This window comes from Diceros bicornis, chromosome 36 (assembly GCF_020826845.1).
Source record: "Diceros bicornis minor isolate mBicDic1 chromosome 36, mDicBic1.mat.cur, whole genome shotgun sequence".
In the NCBI taxonomy this organism is placed as follows: domain Eukaryota; kingdom Metazoa; phylum Chordata; class Mammalia; order Perissodactyla; family Rhinocerotidae; genus Diceros; species Diceros bicornis.
The window spans coordinates 25295275-25318362 of record NC_080775.1 but is presented as its reverse complement, the minus strand read 5'-3'; the positions used below and the strand labels follow the sequence as shown (position 1 = coordinate 25318362).

Genomic DNA, 23088 nt, shown 5'->3' with positions numbered 1-23088 from the left:
TTTCTGTTGTTTAAAAAACCCAGCTTGTGATATTTTTGTTATGGCAGCCAGAGTAGACTAATACAATTGTTAAAAACAACTGGATAAAATGATTACAGGGAATTCTTAATGGATGTTTTAAAAGAGGTTTATTTGGAAGATAGTATATTTTATTTTGCTTATGGATTTCTCATTCTGTGCATTCTTTCTTGATTTTAATATGTTTTTAGTCCTCCAATATTTATAACATCATTCTGAGGGAAGGACCTGTTATTCTCTGCAGAAGGGAAAGAAAGCGTTCTCTGGGTGTAGGACAGTGTATCTGAGGTTTGCTCTGGTGTGGGAATGTGTATCTATCAACGCACAAACATTTCTTCCTTTAACTGCATAATAGCCCATTAGTCAATTCCATCTATCTAGGTTAGCTCAGTTATCTGACTATACCTCCAGCCTGGCACCTTCTCTTGTTGGGAGAGAGGAGAGACAAAGGCTGCCGTGGAGAGAGAAGCACCTCCAAAAAGGCAGTTTATATAAAAGGTTCCCAGTTATCATTAAAGAAAGGAAAAAAATCGGTACCCATTGCCAGCCAATCACACCCAAAGCCAAATCTTAGGATCAGAAAGATAGACTCTTTGAGGCTTGCCTCTTTCTTTTCTTTCTTGTTTTCCCTTAGTTTCTTAATGAAAATTCCTCTAGAAAAACTATAACCTTGTGTTTGTCACACTAAGAGGAGGATTTTTTTTTTTTTTACCTTTTCAGGATAGATGCTAGAAGTGGATGCCCTGGAATGGGGGTGGTTGGCAAAGGATAGGACAGATTGTGGGAAGTTGGAGAGCAGAGTTAGGACCAGACAGGGGCAGAAAAAGATAACTATCCCATTATAACCATCTATAAATATTTTGGCCCATAATTTTCATGTCTACCTTTATTATTTGACAAAAGACTAAAGAGAAACTCAGCCATAATTCTTCAAAGTTCTTACCTTTCCTGCATAATGGTGAATTCCAAAACTAAGTTCCATTCTTTTGGGCCTCCAGAAGTACTGTGATTTCAGGTTACCTTCAAATTTTTCTATGGAAAAAAAATTGAACTCCAATATCAAGCATGTAGGACATCTTTAGAAAATATTGATTGACAGAATCATCTCTCTCACCATAAAACAAACAATGTGCAATGAAAAAAGAGAAAATTTTACATGGCTAATACATGCAGATTTGGAATATAATTGTAAATGGTAAGGCAAACCTGAAGATCATGAATTTTACCATTCCCTTATGATTTAGAGCAGCAGTTCTCAAACCGTAGCAAGCATCAGAATCCTCAGGAGGGCCTCTTAAAACATAGATTGCCGGGTCCCAGCCCCAGAGTTTCTGACTTAGTGGGTCTTGAGTGGGATCCAAGAAGTCACACCTCTAGCAAGTTCCCAGGTGATGCTGATGTTCCTGGTCTGGGGACCACATTTTGAGAACCACCGGTACAGCGAAGGGAACTATTTGAGACTAACCGATCAAAGAGGTTTTTGAAACACAGTTTGATGCGAAGCCATGAGCCTAGAAATTTGGTATTCCGGCTCTCCTTTCTATTAGAAGAGCTATAAGTTACTATTGATTATATAGGAAACACAATAGGATCATAAAGGCAGTTATATTTCTATAATGATTTACCACCTTCAGAGAACTTTTTGCTCTATGTTCTAGGAGGAACATTTTAACACCAAAATCAAGTGACTGCCATGAAAGGATTTTCCCCACAACCTTGGGGTTATTTCCCTTTAGTATTGTCCAATTAGAGGGGAGAATAAGCCAATCAGTGAGTCAGAAGGAAGCAAACCACAGACTTAATGGTAAGAAACAGACTCTGTATATCCCCAAAAGTAAGTGAGAGAAAATGTGAACCCAATTTTTCTGTAAGAATTTATTGTACATAGTGAATATCTCCTACCATCAGAGAGCATAGTGTTTCCACATTAAAAAGTGATTTTTTTCAGATACCTGAAAAATCTAAAGTTTTTTTAAATTTAAGGAGTAGGGCTTTTTTTAATTTTAACTATTTTAGATGATAATCTTCTTAAATATAGTATATACTTCTCTGCCTTTTCAAACAGAAAAAATGAATATGTTTAATCTTTCTTTGATGACTCAGGATTATTATTATGAACATTTATTAATGTAATTTAGAGACTATTAAGGTATGTGAGGCTATTTGCCTCTATTAGAGAAATGACTAGAACATCACAGATGAATTTATTTCCTTCCTGTTAGCTATCTCTCTTCAAATTCTAGAGCTGTACTTTTGCCCTGCCCTCAAATTTCTAATTTTGGGCTGGATAATTTCTCAGCTCATTTCTAACATAAGATCCTATGGTTGGGGGTCTACCATAACATAAGGAGAAGTCTAATATCCAAGCTTGTTTAATTCAGCACTAGGTATTTCACCCTACTATAAACATTCATTGGTCCAGGTATTAGATACAAAGACTCTTCTTTAACGTTAGATATGCAGGCTTTGTGACAGATGCTTTCTCCCAGATAATTAAAAATAATTTTTTTTTAATCATTCAGAATTACACGACCACATTCAGAAAACTATGAAGACACACTGAATTTAAAACTCACCTACAAGAGTCTGGTCGGTTGCCTTGGGAAATCTACTTTCTTCATCAAGTAGGGATAGTAAACCCATTGGCTTCTGCAGAAACATATCTAGGAGGGGTCGGTTATCTTCATATTCAATAACTCTAGCATCAACATCTTCATTTAGGTATTCATTCTATAACAGGAAATAATACATATAGAAAAATTCACTTAAAATTTTGTGAATAATTTCATGTAGCTTGGCAGTAATTACCTAAAATTCTACTTTACACATATTATAATAAATTGCTCCCCATGATCTTGCCATTAAACTGGGGGTATCACGTTATTTTTCTCTCCCCAGAACTGCTAGTTCATTAAAGTCAGCACTGATTATACTCAGGGTGGTAATGAAAAGTTTCTAGTCTCTATACTAGAATTACAGACATCTTACGCTTTCAAAATGCAAGCGATTATGTTGTTAATGAGCAGCAATAAAATTATGTTCCAGAATTTATAGAATATTAATTAGGTATATCTTAGGGTTACACTTCCCCCAGTGTAAGCCTTTTATCTAGTTTCAGAAATGGATCTTTCAAGAACATTCGCATAACTTTTCAGTCATGATGACATTTACATTGTTAGTAGGGTGGACAGCTGTGGGTCATAGGAACAACCACTGGATTCAGAACCAAGAACACATGGGTTCATATCTGGGCTCTGCCACTTGGCCATATAATCCTGCGGAATTTTATTACTCTATAAGCTTTCATTTTCTCATCTAGTAAGTGGAGGCAACAATCTCCATCTAACAAAGTAAAAATATCTGGTACGTTAATAACCATTTGTTGTTGAGTATATCATAAGATGCATCAAATACAGACAACAAACAACAATTACTGTAAGCCCATGGTGCCAGCACAGCACAGTGCTACTGATCTGTTTTACAAAAGGAACAGGAGGATTGTTTCTATGACCTCACCTCCATACTGTGCCCCTACCCCAGTGCCGCAGTCTGTAGAAGAGAGGATACACGTGACCTGTGAGCTGTGACTTGTAGCGATGCTTACATGTAGGGTACTCACTGGTTTCAAGTGATAAAGCAACTATCACTGGGGAAAGATAGCAAATAACCACTGACTAGGGCAGAATGACTTGCACCATTCACAAATTAAAATTACAGGCTATGTTCATTGTTATTATTATTATTATTTGGCAATAGGAATTCTAATATATTTTATTTATTTTTTATGGGGTAACATTGTTTTGTAACATTATATAAATTTCAGGTGTACATCATTGTATTTCGACTTCTGTATAGAGTCCACCATGTTCACCACCAAAAGACTAGTTGTCTTCATTGTTATTATCTAGTCTATGCAATTATTTTAATATATTCTTTAATTAAATATTTTCATTAAACACCTGATAATACACATTAATATAGGTGATAAAGAGATATGTAAAACAAACTCCCTGTCCTCAGTGGACTTAAAATATAATTTTAGTGATATGGTTAGTAAATAAATATTCAAAATGCAAGGTCAGATGACAGATAAATGCTATGTGCAATGTATTACAAGAGTTCAGAGAAAGAGAGCTTATTTTTATGGCAACTTCATGGAGGAATTTAGCCAATGGCAGGTGGGGCATTTGATAAGCCAAAAGTTATTTTTTTTTTTTTTGGGGTGAGGAAGACTGGCCCCGAGCCAACTTCCACTGCCAATCCTCCTCTTTCTTTCTCCTTCTTTCTCCCCAAAGCCCCAGTAGACACCTGTATGTCATAGTTGCACATCCTTCTAGTTGCTGTATGTGGGATGCCGCCTCAGCATGGCTGGACAAGCGGTGCGTCGGTGCGCGCCCAGGACCCGAACCCGGGCCGCCAGTAGCAGAGCGTGCGCACCCAACTGCCAAGCCATGGGGCCAGCCCCAATAAGCCAAGTTTTAATCACTACTTTTGGAGCCTTACGATATTGAAATCTCATGTCAAGGGTGTCACCAGGAAAAATAAATGTATATTTCTAAATAAAACAAAATCTAATATACAAAAATGAGGCAGAATTCACGGGTCTAAAAGTTAGGTCATCTGAAGGAGATTCAGTTTATCCAGCACAAAAACATGGAAACAAGGTCTTGAAGTTTCACAGCTTTTTTATTTGAAGGTAACCTTGGGAGAAGTGTGCAGACCTAGAATTACTTTCCTGTTAGACACATTAAGCTGACAGCATCTTATAGTTTAAATGGCAACTGCAAAGTTCAAAGGAGGTTTTGTATGTTTTATATAGAAAGCACTTGAGGTTAAGGTCCAAACCAACGCACTTGTCATTTCTATTTGCCTGTGTCAAAACCCACCGAATGCTTTGTGGCAGGTCATACAGAGCGGAGATGAGTAACTTGGAAAATAGCGGGCTCCTCTTTAAGATACTTGTTAGTATTACAGACGCTAGGCAAACCAATGGAGAAAACAATGCTATTACTCAGGATTTATAAAGGACTTTTAGTAACATGATCATGCCTAAAACAATATATTATGTATTTTTATAGACGTTATGATCTCAAAATGCTTAGTTGTTTTTAAGCATATGTGGGAAAATGAAGTTCACATAACTCTTCAGAAAGTCCTCTGCTGCGCCCTATACATCAAAAATACATTTAAAGCCGATGAGTAGAGTTATTAAGTGCAGTAAAGCTGAGCTGCTTAGCATGTATAATCCCCACTCACTTCAGATGGCCTGAATTCCCTTTTCCGAAAGGAAAGATGGATAATCATTTTAAGTATCTATCAAGGAGGCAAGGGAAAGCAGAAGACTTGGATGTTAGGAAACCTCACACCTGAGTCAGATTCTCCCTCATTTTTCATTGAATTTTGAGTGTGAGCTGTGAAAGGACATAGGAACAAGAAAGCCGGTGGAAGGTGCACCTCCACAGCTACGGCCTAAGCAACAAGCTGAACTCTAGGGCCAAGCGTCACCACAGGAGATACTCGAGACCACTAACTTGAGTCCTCAGACTCACACAGCAGCCTGGAAGGGTGAAGACCACAGGCTGAGAGAGGCTGCAAGCCTCCACGTGGCTTCTAAGGCAGGTGGAAATTTAAGCGTAGGTTACTCAGCATGGATTAATAACACAATGAGTCTCCTCACTCTGGTCTCTTCCCGCATCTCCTGGACTACTTCAGCCGCTTCCCTTCCTGGACTGGTCACTCTCTACACCGCGCCCCCCACCCCCTTCCATGCTTTCAATTTTTTCACAGTATTTCTAGCAGTTTTACTTGTTTATTATTCTCTGTCTTATTAGAATGAAATTTTCATGAGGACAGGAACTTTATTCGCCTCTGCATCTAGGGAAGCTTGGTAAATAAATGACTGGGTGTCAGGGATTGAATTGTGCCCCCTCCCCATTCATATGTTGAAGCCCTAATCCCCAATGTGACTGTATTTGGAGAGAGGGCCTTTAACGAGGTGATTAAGGTTAAATAAGGTCATAAGGGCGGGGCCCTAATCCCATAGGACTGGTGTCCTTATCAGAAGAGGAAGAGACACCAGGGAGGAGTGCGCAGAGAAAAGGCCATGTGAGGACACAGTGAGAAGGCGGCTATCTGCAAGTCCAGGAGAGAGGCCTCAGGAGACACCAACCCTGTCCATACTTTGAGCTTGGACTTCCACGCTGCGGAACAGAAAGGAAACTTCTGTTGTTTAAGCCACCCAGTCTGTGATATTTTGTCACGGCAGCCCGAGCAAACTAATACACTGAGCTTTCTGGACTCCTTTTGCAAAAGTCATTTTGAAAAGCAGTTTTCCAGATAGGGGAAGATTAGGGTGAAAATAATAAATCACGTGTGTGATTGTAGATGTAATCCATGCTCACATAAAATTTAAAATATGGGAAAACCATTAAGATCTTAAAATTCACTTATAAATTCAGCTCCTATAGATAATGTCTTAACACTTAGTGGAATCTTTACAGTCTTTTTCTATGCATAATATTTTTTAATAACAAAATCATACTATTTATTCAATTTTAATTTTACCTTATTTCATTTGACAAAAGTAAATAACATTATAGTATAAGCATATACCCATGTAATTAATACATTTTCATAAACATTATTTGAATGGCTACATCAGATTACATCTGGTAGTTTTCTATACCATTCTCTTATTTGAGGACATTTTAGATTACTTTTTTATCTATTTTAAATAGTGCTCTGATGTACAGCTTTGTGCACCAAGTTTTTCTGTATTTTGGATTATATCTTTAGGACAGATTAGCTGATCAAATTGTGTGAATATTTTACAGGAGCCTGATGGGCATGTCTAGATTGATTTTTTTAAAGCTTGCAGCAATGTGCTCTCTAATCGGCACTGCATAAACATTCCTAACCTCACCAGCAATGAATATTCTCATTAAAAATTTTCTCTGATATTTTTGATAGGTGAAAATGATAGCCTATTGTTGTGTTTGCATTTCTTTGATTAGATCATAAACTCCCTAAGAGAATCGTTTTGGGGGAAATAAAATGGATATATGCTTAGCACATATTATGCACGTAATGCCTGCCAGCTATTATTAGCGGTATTATTATTCTGGAACAGATAATAATAAACATAATTTAACTTTTTCTTGGGCTCAGAGAAACCATTACACCGTCAGTTATTGTGATGTCGTTGAAGATTTGTGAAGCTAGAGATCAGACAGAGCTAAATAAATGGAAAAGCTCAAGGACCTGACTGAAAACATCCTTGATGTCCAGTTGATTTTTGTTCCTTTCTCTCATTTTCCTCTATATGTGCTCCTGATCACGTGTCTGTCTTCCTTAGGAATTCATTCATGAAGCTGGCTTCTGAGTGGCTTTCTGGGGAAATTATCTTCTTCCACCCACCCCCAGTTTTATTGAGATGTAACTGACATATAACATTGCATAAGTTTAAGGTGTACAATGTATTGAATTGATACACTTATATAGTGCAAAACGATTACCACCATAGCATTAGCTAACACCTCCATCACCTCACATAACTAACATTTCTTATTTGTGGTGAGAACATGTAAGATCTACTCTCTTAGCAACTTTACTTCACCACAGTATTATTAACTACAATCACCATGCTGTACAGCAGATTCCCTGAACTTATTCATCTTACAACTGGACGTTTGCACTCTTGGATCAACATCTTCCCATTTCTTCCAACCCCCAAGTGTTGGTAACCACCATTCTAATCTCTATTTCTATGAGTTTGGCTTTTTAAGATTCCACATGTAAGTGAAAACATACAGTATTTGTCTTTCTCTGTCTGGCTTATTTCACTTACCACAATGCCCTCAAAGTACATCCATGTTGTCACAAATAGCAGGATTTCCTTCTTTCTCATGGCTGAATCATATTCCACTGCACACATACACAACACATCTTCTTTATCCATTCATCCATTGACAGAGACTTAGGTTGTTTCCATATCTTAGCTACGGTGAATAATGCTGCAGTGAACAGCATTATTGAGAGTACAGGCATCTCTTTAAGATCCTGTTTTCTTTTACTTTTTATATAGCCAGAAGTGAGATTGCTAAATCATATGGTAGTTCTATTTTTATTTTTTGAGGAACTTCCATACTGTTTTCCATAGTGGCTGCACCAATTTACATTCCACCAAAAGTACACAAAGCTTCCCTTTTCTCCACATCCTCACCAACACTTGTTATCTCTTGTCTTGTTCATAACGGCCATTCTATCACTTCACAGGTGGAAAGTGATATCTCATTACGGTTTTGATCTGCATTTCCCTCATTATTAGTGATGTTGGGCACCTTTTCTTATATCTGTTGGCCATTTGTATGTCTTCTTTGAAAAATGTTTATTCAGTTCCTCTGCCTGTTTTTAAATCAGATTGTTTGTTTTTTTGCTTTTGAGTTGTATGAAGAGTTCTTTGTATATTTTGGAGATCAAACCCTTATCAGACATATGATTTGCAGATATCTTTTCCCATTCCATAGGTTGCCTTTTCGTTTTGTTGATGGTTTCCTTTTTTCATTTGATGTAGGCCCACTTGTTGATTTTTGCTTTTGTTGCCTTTGCCTTTGGTGTCATATCCAAAAAATCATTGCAAAGATCCATGTCATGGAGCTTACATCCTATGTTTTCTTCTAGGAGTTTTACAGTTTCAGGTCTTCTGTTCAAGTCTTTAATCCATTTTGAGTTGATTTTTGTGTATGGTATAAGACAAGGGTCCAGTTTCACGTTTTTACATGTGGCTGTCCAGTTTTCCCAACACCATTTATTGAAGAGACTATCCTTTCCCTAGTGTATATTCTTGACTCGTTTTTTTGTAAATTAATTGACTATATATGCATGTGTTTATTTCTGGGCTGTCTATTCTGTTCCATTGATCTGTGTCTCTGTTTTGATCTATGTGTCTACCACACTGTTTTGATTACTATAGCTTTGTAACATAGCTTGAAATCAGGAAGCATGATGCCTCCAGCTTTGTTCTTCTTTCTCAAGATTGCTTCAGCTATTCAGGGTCTTTTGTGGTTCCATACAAATTATAGGATTGTTTGTTCTGTTTCTGTGAAAAACACTACTGGAATTTTGATAGGGATTACATTGAATCTGTAGGTTGTTTTGAGTAGTATGAACATTTTAACAATATCAGTTCTTCCAATCCATGAGCATGGGATATCTCTTCATCTCTTTGTGTCTTCTTCAATGTCTTATACTTTTCTGTGTACAGGTCTTTCACCCCCTTGGTTAAATTTATTGCTAAGTATTTTGTCCTTTTTGATGCTATTGTAAATGGGATTGTTATCTTCATTTCTCTTTCTGATAGATCATTGTTAGTGTATAGAAACGCAACTGATTTTTGTATATTGATTTTGTATCCTGCAGTTTTACTAAATTTATTAGTTCTAACAGTTTCTTGGTGGAGTCTTGGACACATAATATTATGTCATCTGCAAATAAAGACAATTTTACTTCTTCCTTTCTGATTTGGATGCCTTTTATTTCTTTCTCTTGCCTAATTTCTCTGGCAAGAAGATACTCCTTCTTGCCACTTTAATTCAACATAGTACTGGAAGTCCTAGTCAGACCAAGGGTTCCTGCTCACAGAATAAAAGCTTTCAGCTTTGAGTATAATGTTAGCTGTGGGCTGGTCATATGTGGCTGGTATCACACTGGGTTACGTTCCTCCTATACCCAGTTTGTTCAGACTTTTTATCACGAATGGATGTCAAATTTTGTCAAATGCTTTTTTCTGTATCTATTGAGATAATCATATTATTTTTATCCTTCCTTTTGTTAATTTGGTATATCAAATTGATTGATTTATGGATGCTGAACTATCCTTGCATCCCTAGAATAAATCCCACTTGATCATGGTGTATGATCCTTTTAATACATTGTTGAATTTGGTTTACTAACATTTCGTTGAGGATTTTTGCATCTATGTTCATCAGGGATATTAGCCTGTAATTTTCTTTTTTTGTAGCATCCTTGTCTGGTTTTGGTATCAGGGTAATGCTGGCCTCATAAAATGAATTGGGAAATGTTCCCTCCTTTTCTATTTTTTGGAAGAGTTTGAGAAGGACTGGTATTAATTCTTTTTCAAATCTTTGGCAGAATTCACCAGCGAAGCCATCTGGTCCTGGGCATTTGTTTATTGGGAGGTTTTTGATTATTGATTTAATCTCTTTACTAGTAATTGGTCTGTTCAGATTTTCTATTTCTTCATGATTCTATCTTGGTAGGTTGTATGTTTCTAGGAATTTTCCGTTTCTTATAGGTTGCCCAATTTGTTGGCAAATAATTGTTCATAGTATTTCTGTGGTATCAGTTGTAAGGTCTCCTCTTTCATTTCTAATTTTATTTATTTGAGTCCTCTCTCCTCTTTTTTCTTGGTGAGTCTAGTTAAAGGTTTGTCAATTGTTTACCTTTAAAAAAAACAACTCAATTTCATTGCTCTTTTCTATTGTCTCTTTGGTCTCTATTTCATTTATTTCCACTCTGCTCTTTATTTCCTTTCTTCTGCTAACTTTAGGCTTAGTCTTCTTTTTCTAGTTCATTGAGGTGTAAAGTTAGGTTGTTTATTTGAGATCGTTCTTTTTTCTTAATGTAGATGTTCATTGCTATAAAATTCCCTCTTAGAACTGCCTTTGCTGCATTCCATAAATTTTGGTTGTAGTGCTTCCATTTTCATTTGTCTCGAGATATTTTTTTGATTTTTTTAAACTTCACCTTTGACCTATTGGTTATTCAGGAGTCTGTTGTTTAATCTCCACGTATTTGTGATTTTTCCAGGCAGACTGCATCATCCTGTAAAAGATAGACAGGTTCTCTCTATCCCCTGAAAGCACCACCTCATCATTCTGTGGTGAGAGAATACTTTTCTACTACCTTCTGATAGCTTTATCCAAATCTGAAGTTTCAAAAAGATTCATCTGAGATCACCAAGAGTTCAGTCAAGGACTTTGGCTAATATGATATTTTTCTTTTATAAAAGCTGGGTATATGCAGCAACAGGGCACTCTGAGGTCTTTCACTGAACTTACACCCTTGAAACGAAGGTGTATCCCTCTCATGTTGGCGAGTCCATCATTTGACACTGCTTCACCGTTTTAGAGATTTTAGAATCTAGGACTATTTCAACAGCTGGTATAAATGATCCTCAATATTTATTCTCCTTTATTTGCTGTTTTCAGGGCATAAATCAGTATCTCTTTTATTTTTATAAGTGTAGTCCACTTTTTTTATGCTTCTATGCATTTCATGTCACAGAAGGAAGAATGGGATTTATATCAAGAGACGGTATTTGGAATTCACCTAGGTTTGTGGTGTTGTCTCTGTGTAGATCATTGTAGAGGATGCCACATACTGAAAGTCCTTAGACATTCGTGGAGCACCTGCTATGTGTATATTCAGGGTTAGATGGAGCTGGAGGAGGTACAAGTGAAGACTAAAGCCGTAGAGGCCCCGCCCTTTAGGGCACAGTAAAGATGCTCTCTGCTTTTCTATTTCAAGCCTGAAGTAACATCCCAGCATTACTTTGCTTTTGCTAAATTCTCTTTTTCAGTTGTTCCATCTTCTAGTTCTATATCCTTCCTATTAGGTGGTCTCTGCTCCCTCCAGCTGTCCGAGTCTCTGTTACCACTGCTGCCTGCTTCAGTGCTCCAGTTCTCTCCAGCTTCCTTATGCCCTGCCTTCTGTTGATTTTCCTTGGCTTTTCATGTGAAAACTCTCTCTCTTTATTTTCCTCCCTCTATCCCCCTCTTGTGCTTTCCTTTCTTTAAAATAGATGGAGCACACTTTCCTTCTGCATGGGGGATTACTTTGCTAGGTCCCTGGTTCTCCTCAACTTTGCTTATTTATTTGTTCCGGAGAAGAACCATGGATGGGTATCAGAAGACCCAGATTCTGGCCCTGGCTTTGTTTAACCAGCCTGGAACCTTGGGCAAGTCACAGGGAGTCATTTTTATCTGTGAAATATGGATGATCTATTTAGGTTTCTTCTAGTTCTAACATTTCAAAATGCTAAACTGCCTGGATGTGTTGTGAAACTTAGTGAATAAATGAATAAACATTCTGTTGATAGAACATTTGCAAGGTGAAAGAAGCCACATAAACACATTTAGTCTCTGAAGTCTGTCTTTTAGTAAAAGAATTCCTACTCACCAACTGCTCATATGAGTATACATATTTAAGAACACATTGCCCACAGTGGAAAGAAAACATTGAGAAGTTACTCATTCTAACCATTGACAAAAATCTTCCTCATTCTAAAAGAAAGATTTTAAAAGTTGAAAACATAGGATTTACGGTGCTATCAGTACTCAAAGTGAATTATGTTTATTATAGTAAAAAAAGAATCTTTTGCCACTTTTTATTTTGAAATAATTTCAAAGAAAAATTGCAAAAATAGTACAAAGAACTCCCATGTACCCTTTACCCAAATTCCCCAATTGCTAACATTTTACCACATTTGCTTTATCATACTCTCTCTTTCTATAAATACATAATATTTTTAGTAATAACATCTTACTGCAGTACTAAGTATTTTAAAGATCTAAAAATGAAGAAAACAGACTGGCAACATGCATGTTGTAAAAATCTAAACTCTTGATGTAAAATCAAATTTATGATTTGAAATCTATTTCTTCCTGTATTTACTATTCAAAGCTGATATTGAAGATCTTGTTGATTTTTATGTTAATTTTAACGGCAAGTCACAGGGAATGTTGATCAGCATTAACTTGAGATGACATAGGACATTAATTCAGAATTTGACAGGCAACCTAATGAGAAAGTATTTTGTATAATTCCTAATAAAACATCCATGATTTAGTTTGCATATATTTCATTGAACTTTTGAGGAAGGAGTTTTAAACAGTGCTCCCTAGAGCAGCTTCCTTCTTCAGAAAAAGAGTATACTGTGCAATGCATGTTAAGATGAAAATTCTAATCTAGTCACTTTTTGTGTATGATATCTATTCTTGAAAACTATTTGAAATTCTTAGAAGATTTTACAAATTTATATTCTATTGATATATCGGCTTAGAATAAGGAGGCATTTCAGTTAGGAATTCAGAAATGTAATTTTCTATATACCAGGATCTCTTTACCTTAAATTATTTCTCCTTTACTGTCACGTTTAAATCTTTACCAAAACATTTTATTTCAGTTTGTTAATAGTATGCTCTAACCTCATGTGTAGAAAACTACAGGAACTGTATGGATCTATGCTCCTAATTGTATATTCAATGAAAATTATTTTTTATGAAAATTAAAAAAAATTTTTAATATTATCAAATTATCAAAATAAGTACCACAAATCCCCACATCACACGAAGGGTGTGGACTCAACTTCATAGATGAAAGAGAAACAGACTGTTTGCAGCATAGGTATTGAGCAAGGGGAACACGGGAGCCCAAAAGGCTATGTGCAACAGCCAGAGGGAGAGGAGGACATGTCCACAGCCAGGAGCTGCTGCCAGGATACTCCACACATATCTAACCTTTTGGATATTAACTTCCATATTCACTTAGTATGTGAGAAGTTTAAAGAACATTTGCATGTGATCTCAAACAGTAACCCAAATCTTGGTGGAGTATTTAGAAAGGAAGATTCGTTGTATCAAGGGTTTCTTGTATGGCTGTTTTAATGCTTAAAGTAAATGCCTATAAAATGCCCTTTATCACTTGGAGAGCTAAAATAAGACAATGCTGCCACCATCGCACACATGTGGCTTCTTTAATAGGGAAGAAAGTTGGATGTAAAATAAAAATTCACAGTTTTCAAGCAAAACAAATTGAAGAGATTTATAAAGGGTTTATTTTGGATTACCCACACATTTTTTATCAGATGACTGATTCTTTTTACTTTATAATGTAAAAAAGAAGCTGAAAAGGTAGATATTATATAACTGAAGGAATTTTTGTTCTTTGCAATTGCCACAAATTATGTGTTGGAGCCCACATTCAAAAATCTCAAAAGCTTTAAACTTTAGGATATGAACAGCTGGGGATGAAAGTGATACACATCACTTTCTGCAAGTGAAGCCAGAGCTATAATGGCAGTTATGGTTTCCATTATGTGCTGTAAATAGTTTCCTGCCAATAAAATGACTTCTGACTTTTAATTCTAAATCCCTGGGTGCAGATATAAATGAAATATGTAACAGCTTATCCTTGTACAGAAACAAATATTAATAGCTCACTTTAAAAACAAACTTTAGTTCAGTTAATAGCCAGATAGATGTGCTGTGCTAACAGATAAGGAAACTTATCCTAGGTATAAATAGGCATGTAAGGAAGTAGAGTGAATCTAGATTCTACAATCAGGATTCTAGAACAATGCTGTGTAGTATCACCCTGGGTGTAGTACTCCAGGTGTCTAACAGCCCTAAAGAACAATGGGATTTGTTCCAATCCAAATCATGCCCATGGCTGACTCATCAGTGGTTGGTGCGCATTCCCCTTGATTTGAAGCATAAACTTGTAGGGAACAGGGTTCATTTCTTTTGTATGTTCTATACCACAATGATTATACCATACTGTAAAATTAAAACAAAGGACAGAACCACCACTACAGCACCAGCATGATTAACTTGAAGAGAACTTCCAGCTTTCTATCACACTTCCATTACTGTTGAACTCTCTTTCACATGGAAGAAAACTAGAAAACAACAAAAACAAACCACACACAACCAAAATCTCGGCTACAATAATTACCATGGAGATTCAGTGATGGGCTATTGCAAAAAGATGCCTCCCTTATTGGAAATGGGATAATTTGTTTGCTGCCCTTTGAGCTAATTAAAAGCTTTTTGAAAGATAAGGAATTAAATAGCGTGTGTCAAAATAACGCTATACAAATGTAATAGGGAAGGCTGAAATAGAATTACTCTATTGGCAGAATTAATAAAACTAAGAGAAAATTATACACTTTTCAGTTGTGACTCATTTAGAAGAGTTCGATCGAGTCTCAAATTTTAAAAGATTACAACTTTACTCCTCATTGTCTATTTGCAGGGGTGGGGACCAAGATTGTCACCTAATTTCCATACTATTGTTTTCAGATACAAATTGTCCCTTTAAATTTTATTAAACATATACAAAATGGTTCTTCTGATGCTGGAAAAGTATGGAAGCTTCAAATATTATGAAATATCAAACTCCAGAAAATTTTCAGGAGTTATATATTATACACAGTAGGAAAATAATGCTACTCTTAGACATTTTAAATATCTAAATAATATAGACAAAAAAGAGATACAAGCTCCTGGCTGAGTGTTGAGATTTTTGAGGCACCTAGTTTCCGTCCATAGAAAAGCAGGCTGAGGGGAAGAGGCATAACTGCCAGCAAGTTGAGAATGGGACTCCCAGGTTTAGGAACATGTTTCAAAAGTAATGCAAATGGTCAGCTGGAGGCAACCATTCCAAGAAACACAAAACTATCCACCCACAAACTACGGATTAGGTCGCCGTCATAAACTCTTTCACTAAAAATGTTTTACTGTAGTCCATTGATTATTGTTTTAATGGAAAATAATGGGAAAATGATATTCAAAATACCTTTGTAACCAACCTCGTTGGTGTGTCCCACTGTATATGACATGTAAACTGAACTTTTGGGCTAAGTAAGAAAACGCTTTCAGCAAACCTGTATTTACATTCCAAGGCTATAGGACTCTCAATAAAGATAATGTTTGTTGATTTAAGCAGGACCAGGAGTTGTTTCATCTGTGAAGGTGCTGCCCAAGGCTTGTGTCTTGCTCAGATGGCCCAGATCATTTGTATGTCCATGAAACTGAGAACACTACATCTACTGATAAGCAATAATGGCTTTATTAAATAAAGGATCTCTGAGTTAGGTGAAACCTATGATTACATTTGACCAAAAAAGGTATGACTGTGACTTTAAGTAATGATTGGGCTTAATAGCGGTTTCTTATTTATAGAAATTGATGTAAGCGTGCTTTCTGTCTGTGATAGCTAATACATACAGCTACGTTAGCATTTCTCAGTTACAATTTTTGCTTTCATAAGGAAGTGACAGAGTAAGAGGAAAAAAACCCAAATATGAGCACACACATGTTAAAATCAAGAGAATCACTGACTAATCGTGTACCCACCAGATCACACATTCATTGACCTGATCACTCAGCCACCAAGGCCTCTTCCATAAGATTATGAAGCAGGGATTCTTGGGTAGTTACCCTAGGAAGCCACTTGAAAGGATTGGGAATGACCTTAATTCCTCAAAGTACTTTGTATAATCCTGGATCCTAGCTGAATTTTTAATTTCTTGGAGGCAATTTTGAGTTGTTTTGTCTTAAAAGCCTCTCAAGGATATTTTAAAAAGAGCCTTAGAGAACAGTTTCATTTGTAGCAAGCCCAAAGACAAAAGAACTAAGAGCATTAGGGTCATGGATGAAATTCAAGGCTATCAATCAAAATGAATTGTAAACTGTAACATTCTATAAAAAGTGAAAAGCCAATAATTATTGAAACTTATGTACATTGGTTTAAAGGTTAGTTTCAATAAAACCAGGTTCTAATCTCAACCCAAAATAACAGAAGAATAACAGAGGTCTACCAGCACAAGTTGTTAATTAATCAGATGGGAAATACAGGAAGATGCACCTGGTCCCATGAAACAGGTAATCCTAATAGATCCCTATCAAAAAGTCCAAACCAAAAAAAATTCACTTGTTTCAGTTTCTGATTAGAATAGATTTTGCAGACATTGTGAGGCATTAAAACAAGACGACATTAATTTAATAAATATTTATTGCACACATGCTGTATGTCAGGCTCTGAAGATACAGAAAGAATTAAGACACAATCTTTGACCTCAAGGAGTTTGAAGCCTAGTGAGAAAGGCAAAAATGTACACCAAATATTGTACTGTCAAATATTTTTTACTGGTGGGCCAGCCCGGTGGTGTAGTGGTTAAGTTTGTGTGCTCTGCTTCAGTGGCCCAGGTTCACAGGTTCCGATCCCCGGCACGGACCTACATACCGCTCATCAAGCCATGCTGTGGCGGCGTCCCATATAAAATAGAGGAAGACGGGCACAGATGTTAGCCCAGGGCCAATCTTCCTCAGCAAAAAAAGAGGAGGATTGGCAACAGATGCTAGCTCAGGGCTAATCTTCCTCAAAAAAAAAAAAAGATGAAAAAAATATATCTACTGGAGCATAAAGGAGGGAGGAATATGAGCAAAAATTGCTGATTTTTTTGAATTTCAGTAATGAGAAATGAAATGTAACATAACATTTTTGGCTTGAGTAAGTGGGTGGATAGAGATGTCATTCACTGACTAAGAATAAAAGTGACAGGGAAAGATGAGTTCAGTTCAGATAAAATTCTGGAAGTTATCCTAAATGGATAAAAAGGCCAGGAATTCAGAGAGATGGGTAGGTTGGAGACAGGGACTTGAGCATCACTAGCATGGAGGGGGTGGTTGAAAAAATGTAAATAGACTGTCTTTCCTAGTGAGTCTGAGAAGAGGGTCAAGGATAGAAGTCTTTGGGGGGCTAGAATTTAGGGCAGTAATTCTCAGCTTTGGCTGCACAATGGAAGAGAGGAGGAACCTTTAAAAAACATTGATGCCTGCGTCTCATCCCAAGAGATCTGATTTAACTAGTCTGGGACGGGGTCTGCTCACAGGGATTTTACAAAGATACCCAAGTGATTCTAATACGCAGCCAGGGTTGAGAACCACTGATTTATGGGATGGTGCAGGGAGAGTAAAGGAGGAACCCATTAAAAAGGAAGAGAAACAGAGAGATGGTGTTAGGGATGCAAAAGGAGGGGTTTTCCCGAAATAGGAACCTGTCAATAGGGTTGAAAATTACAGAAAGGCTAACAACATGGAGATTAAAATGTTTCTGATACCAACAACTGATGAGATCAGAAAGGGCCATTCCAGTAGAGTGGCGGAGATCAGAGCCAGATGCTATGGACTCAATGTACCCAGGTGGGAAAGAAATCAATACAACGCAATGAATATTGAATTAGCTTTCAAGGGGCTTAGCTGTGAAGCGAAGAGAGAGGGCCATGGCTACAGAGATAAGCAGGTTGGAGAAGGGTTTTGTTTTTAAAGATTTTTAAAGATTTCCTGACCTATCTAGGCTAAGGGACGACACTAACGGAGAGGGGTGGAGAAGGGGTGGAGGGAGAGAGAGAGAATGAATATTTGATGGAATGAGATCCTGGGGTAGATGAGAGCTGTGCAAACAAAGATCAAATCTTACATTTATGTCCTTTTTTTGGCCTAAGAAATGTCAAGATCTAAATGTTTTCTTTTGTGACCATTGTTTTCAAAATGCAATTTCAAAGAAAATTCTCAACAAGTCTAAATATTTTGAATCAAAAGAGGTTCATGTACCCCTGATTTATCTAAAATTTAAATAAGAACTTCAGTTCTAATCGGTAAACACAAAATTTAATATTATGTAAAGGAGACAAATGACATACCGAATGATATAAAATATGACTATTTCTTTTGAACTTGATAAAATAAATAATTTTAGTACTATGGTTTGCCAAATGCAGTTCAAGTAAGTCTCTTATTTGTGAAGCTGGATCATAAATTACACATTGCACCCTGACAAAGTTACCATTTCACGGCATTTGCATAAAACCCATTATCTTGTGTTCTGTTGCCTAGTTACTGGAATTCTGAAGTTTAATGCATTTTAGACGGATATTTAAATTTCAAACAGAATTTCAGCTATGCAGTCTATAGAAAGAGAAACAGTTGGACACATCTGCTTACTTAAATTTCCAAAGGAAACGTCTTTGTTTGCAAGAGCTCAGACTTGCTAAGGTTTGGAGAAGGGTGCATCAATTTTTGACAGAGGACATGCAACATCACGTATCAAGACACGCTAAATCCAGACTAGTTTTTTGGTCTGTTTTTGTTTTCACTATAGGTTTGGAGAAAAGACAATGTTTTCTTTGTCTTTAATAAATGTCGAAGGCTTTAAATCTATGATTTAAGTCCTGCTTCATTAGTTCAATTCTCCATATAACAAACACATGCATGCATCTTTACAGTACCTTGACTTACCTGCTCCCATGCAAACACATGTTGATTGAAATAGTACTGAATTTGTTCATTTGCAATATTAATGCACAGCTGTTCAAAGGAATTTTTTTTGAAATTTTCAAAGCCAAATATATCCAGAATGCCAATGCTCAGTTCATCACCATTCCCACTGGAAAATTAAAGACGTATTTTTTTTTAGTTCTTATTTATTTTTTAAAGAGGTAATGTAAAGCAGAGTGTCTCAGAGTATGCTTTTACGATTTAGCTAAGAAACCACTACCAGGACATAGAATGAAAATTTTCTAAATGGAAAAAGTTTCCCTCCATAGAATGTTAATGATAAAGTAGGTAGCATTAATTTTAATATGTAAATGGTGGAATATTTTCCTTGTACTACAGAAATCACTCCTATACAATTTTGTATACTTAAACAAAAGAAACTTCTCTCCTACAGGTTTGTGAGCACAAGATCACAGCCCTGAGTGAGTCATGAATCACAGGGAAAACCTGGCTGGCCCTCAGAACGTAGCAAAAATATGTTCAATAAAAACCATATCAGAGAAGCAAAAATTCTATGAAAGAGTATAGTTAGTCTTTCATTTTAGAACAACAATTAAAACATCTTGCTAAAAACATTTACTTATTTTAGAATAATTATTTTTCCATTATTCATTCATAATTTTTAAATATAGAATAAATGGTTACCTGGAGAAAGATATAAATATATGTGAATTTATTTTATAATTAAATACTGAAAAATACAATTAAGTACTATTCTACAATCAAATATTCCAAACGCAATTTTTTTCCTGCTCCTCCATAATGGTTACCTCTGTTCACCAAAGGTTAGATACTTGGTCAAAAAGTTTGCCGCTCCCCCAAGAAATATATACACTGCGAAGTTATTTTCGTGTGAATTTAAAAAGGAGAGCACAAACATTTCTCTTTGTGTTCACTGTTTATGCAATCTAGGTTTCCTCTTAGTGCTGTGTGAGGAAGTGATTTGTAAATGACAGCTAGCAACTACATGCTGGGAACTGAAGGATGCTCTCTATATTGGGAAGAATTCACTGAATTCAGAACACAGAGTTACAGAACACTGAATATGTGATGGGAGAGACAAAAAGAAATGCTATTCAAATACTTCTGAAAATTCCTATTTTTAATAGTAAGCATAATTCAATGTAGTTATATGAGGCAAAATTTCTAGTTAAAATTTATGCAGGTTTAGTCAAAGTGATTGTTCTTTAACAATCTCTTTGTCCCACAGGATCCCACTGAGATAGATATTTAACTTGTATAATAATGTGTTAGAGCCAGGAGAACCATAGAGATGATTTAGTTCAGGGATCCTTAAACTGGGATCTGTTAGTGTTCAAGAGAACTGGAATCACAGCTATGTGCAATATATGTAGAAATATATCCATTTTATATTTTGGAGTTAAGGACATAGTTTTCAAGAGATTCTTAAAAGGCTCCAAGATACCGACCAACAATTAAGACCACTGACTTGTCATTCCACATCCTTATTTAATAGCTGAGGAGGAAGAGATGCAGAGAAATGCAGTATCCTGCCCAGGGTCACACAACAAGTTGGTGGCAAAGTCTGGCATAGAACACCAGCTGCCCAAAATCTTAATGTGAATCTTGACAGATTGAACTAAACTATTTCAATGGTCTTGTTTTTGCTTTTTAAACTTTCTATAAAAAATTTAAAAACCTAAGATTTGGATAGTTTTCATTAGTGTATGGGAAAGAAAGTTACCAGGTAGCAGGTAGACTATAGTGGAATTTTCAGCAGATCACCAGTTTAGAAGACATACCCTTCCGGGTACCATTTAGTGCCAAACATGCAGATCATAGCTAACAAAATGAGGTGAAATCTCTGAATATCTTGTTTACACTCTGTGGAATATACAGATATTGAAAAATTCTTGAATTTTTCCATTTTGCTCTGAAAGCTTGGCATCATAGAAATGGCCAGACATGAGCATACGAACTATTTTGACCATTAAATCCTAACGGGCAAACTGGATTGTGATTTGCAGATCCTGTCAGACAGGGTACGGTTCAGCAGGGAAGTAAAGAAGCAATTTTGAGGATAATTTTGACTGGATAATATTATGGTGTGGTGTGTACTTTAGTGGAAAAATAACAATGAATTGCATGCCTGAAATGTGTACAACATGGCCTTTTATGCTTAGTAAGCAAATGTGAATGAGGTGATCTTAATGTAGGCATCCTTCTTGTTTTTTCCTATACAAATTTCTAAAGACTGTATAATTTATGGCAGAACAAAACTTCAGATGTAAATGTAAGGACTTATATCTATGCACAATCCCTGGCATATAGAGAGCACTCAGTCAATGGTGGCTGCAATTACCTTTATTTCTAAGATGAGGTAATAGGCAGGGCATAGACTTATGGTCAGACAACATTATTGCTCAAATCCTGGATCTGCTGTTTACTAGAGTATTTCTGAACCAAATTTCATTGGAGGTCATAATACCTACCCTTAAGAGTTTATAGTGAGAGTTAAAATATGAAAAGAAAGTTTTCCTTTGCCTTCAAGATTTAATTCAAACCCTCCAAACAAAAACAAAGAACTGCTAAACTGACATTTTATTTAAGTATAAAATGGTATCTACTGCATGGTACACCTTCTAATTAAAAGACATATAAATTGATAGTAAGATGTCACATTAAAAATTCACTTTCTAAGAAATCGATGACGACATAAAGAAATGGAAAGATATCCCATGCATGTGGATTGGAAGAATAAACATAGTTAAAATGTCTATATTACCTAAAGCAATCTACAGATTCAGTGCAATCCCAATCAGAATCCCAGCGGCATTCTTCACGGAAATAGAAAAAGGAATACTAAAATTCATATGGGGCAACAAAAGACCCCGAATAGCTACAGCAATCCTAAGAAAAAAGAACAAAGCAGGAGGCATCACAATCCCTGACTTCAAAACATACTACAAAGCAATAGTAATCAAAACAGCATAGTACTGGTACAAAAACAGACACACAGATCAATGGAACAGAATTGAAAGCCCAGAAATAAAACCACACATATACGGACAGCTAATTTTCGACAAAAGAGCTAAGAACATACAATGGAGGAAGGAAAGGAGCTTCAATAAATGGTGTTGGGAAAACTGGACAGCCACATGCAAAAGAATGAAAGTGGACCATCTGCTATCGCCATTCACAAAAATTAACTCAAAATGCATCAAAGACCTGAAGGTGAGACCTGAAACTATAAAACTCATAGAAGAAAATATAGGCAACACACTATTTGACATTGGTCATAAAGGAATCTTTTTGGGTGACATGCCGACCCAGACTAGGGAAACTAAAGAAAAAATAAACAAGACAAACGAAACCAGAATCAAGATGAACAGACAACTCACCAGCTGGGAGAGAATATTTGCAAAACATACATCTGACAAGGGGTTGATCTCCATAATATATAAAGAACTCACACAACTGAACAACAAAAAAAACAAACAACCCCATCAAAAAATGGGCAGAGGAAATGAACAGACACTTCTCCAAAGAAGATATACAGATGGCCAATAGGCACATGAAAAGATGCTCAACATCACTAATCATCAGGGAAATGCAAATCAAAACAACACTAAGATATCACCTCACGCCCGTTAGAATGGCTATAATCACCAAGACAAAAAACAACAAATGTTGGAGAGGATGTGGAGAAACAGGAACCCTCATACACAGCTGGTGGGAATGCAAACTGGTGCAGCCTCTATGGAAAACGGTATGGAGATTCCTCAAAGAATTAAAAATAGAGATGCCCTATGATCCAGCCATCCCACTACTGGGAATCTATCCAACGAACCTGAAATCAACAATTCAAAGAGGCTTATGCACCCCTATATTCATTGCAGCATTATTCACCATAGCCAAGAAGTGGAAGCAACCTAAGTGTCCCTTGACTGATGATTGGATCAAGAAAATG

At 36.4% G+C, this 23088-nt stretch overlaps 1 protein-coding gene and 1 long non-coding RNA gene across 22 annotated transcripts in view; one reads left to right on the top strand and one right to left on the bottom strand.

Moving 5' to 3' along the window:
* LOC131398820 (uncharacterized) overlaps positions 1 to 23088 on the top strand; it is a 263140-nt gene that overhangs the window by 14864 nt on the left and 225188 nt on the right. The window lies entirely within an intron of this gene.
* MYO3A (myosin IIIA) overlaps positions 1 to 23088 on the bottom strand; it is a 227002-nt gene that overhangs the window by 66908 nt on the left and 137006 nt on the right. For 19 of the 21 annotated variants that reach the window (XR_009216986.1, XM_058532614.1, XM_058532613.1 and 16 more), the window contains 3 exons: positions 19119 to 19266; positions 2595 to 2748; positions 962 to 1050 (listed from right to left, as the gene is read on the bottom strand). Coding sequence is in view for 20 of the 21 variants with exons in the window: in XM_058532614.1 (XP_058388597.1) it covers positions 962 to 1050; positions 2595 to 2748; positions 19119 to 19266 (391 nt within the window). In the remaining variant the exon portion in view is untranslated. Of the gene's footprint in view, positions 1 to 961; positions 1051 to 2594; positions 2749 to 19118; positions 19267 to 23088 lie in introns of those variants that run through there. The other 2 variants (XM_058532633.1, XM_058532634.1) reach the window with 2 other exon arrangements.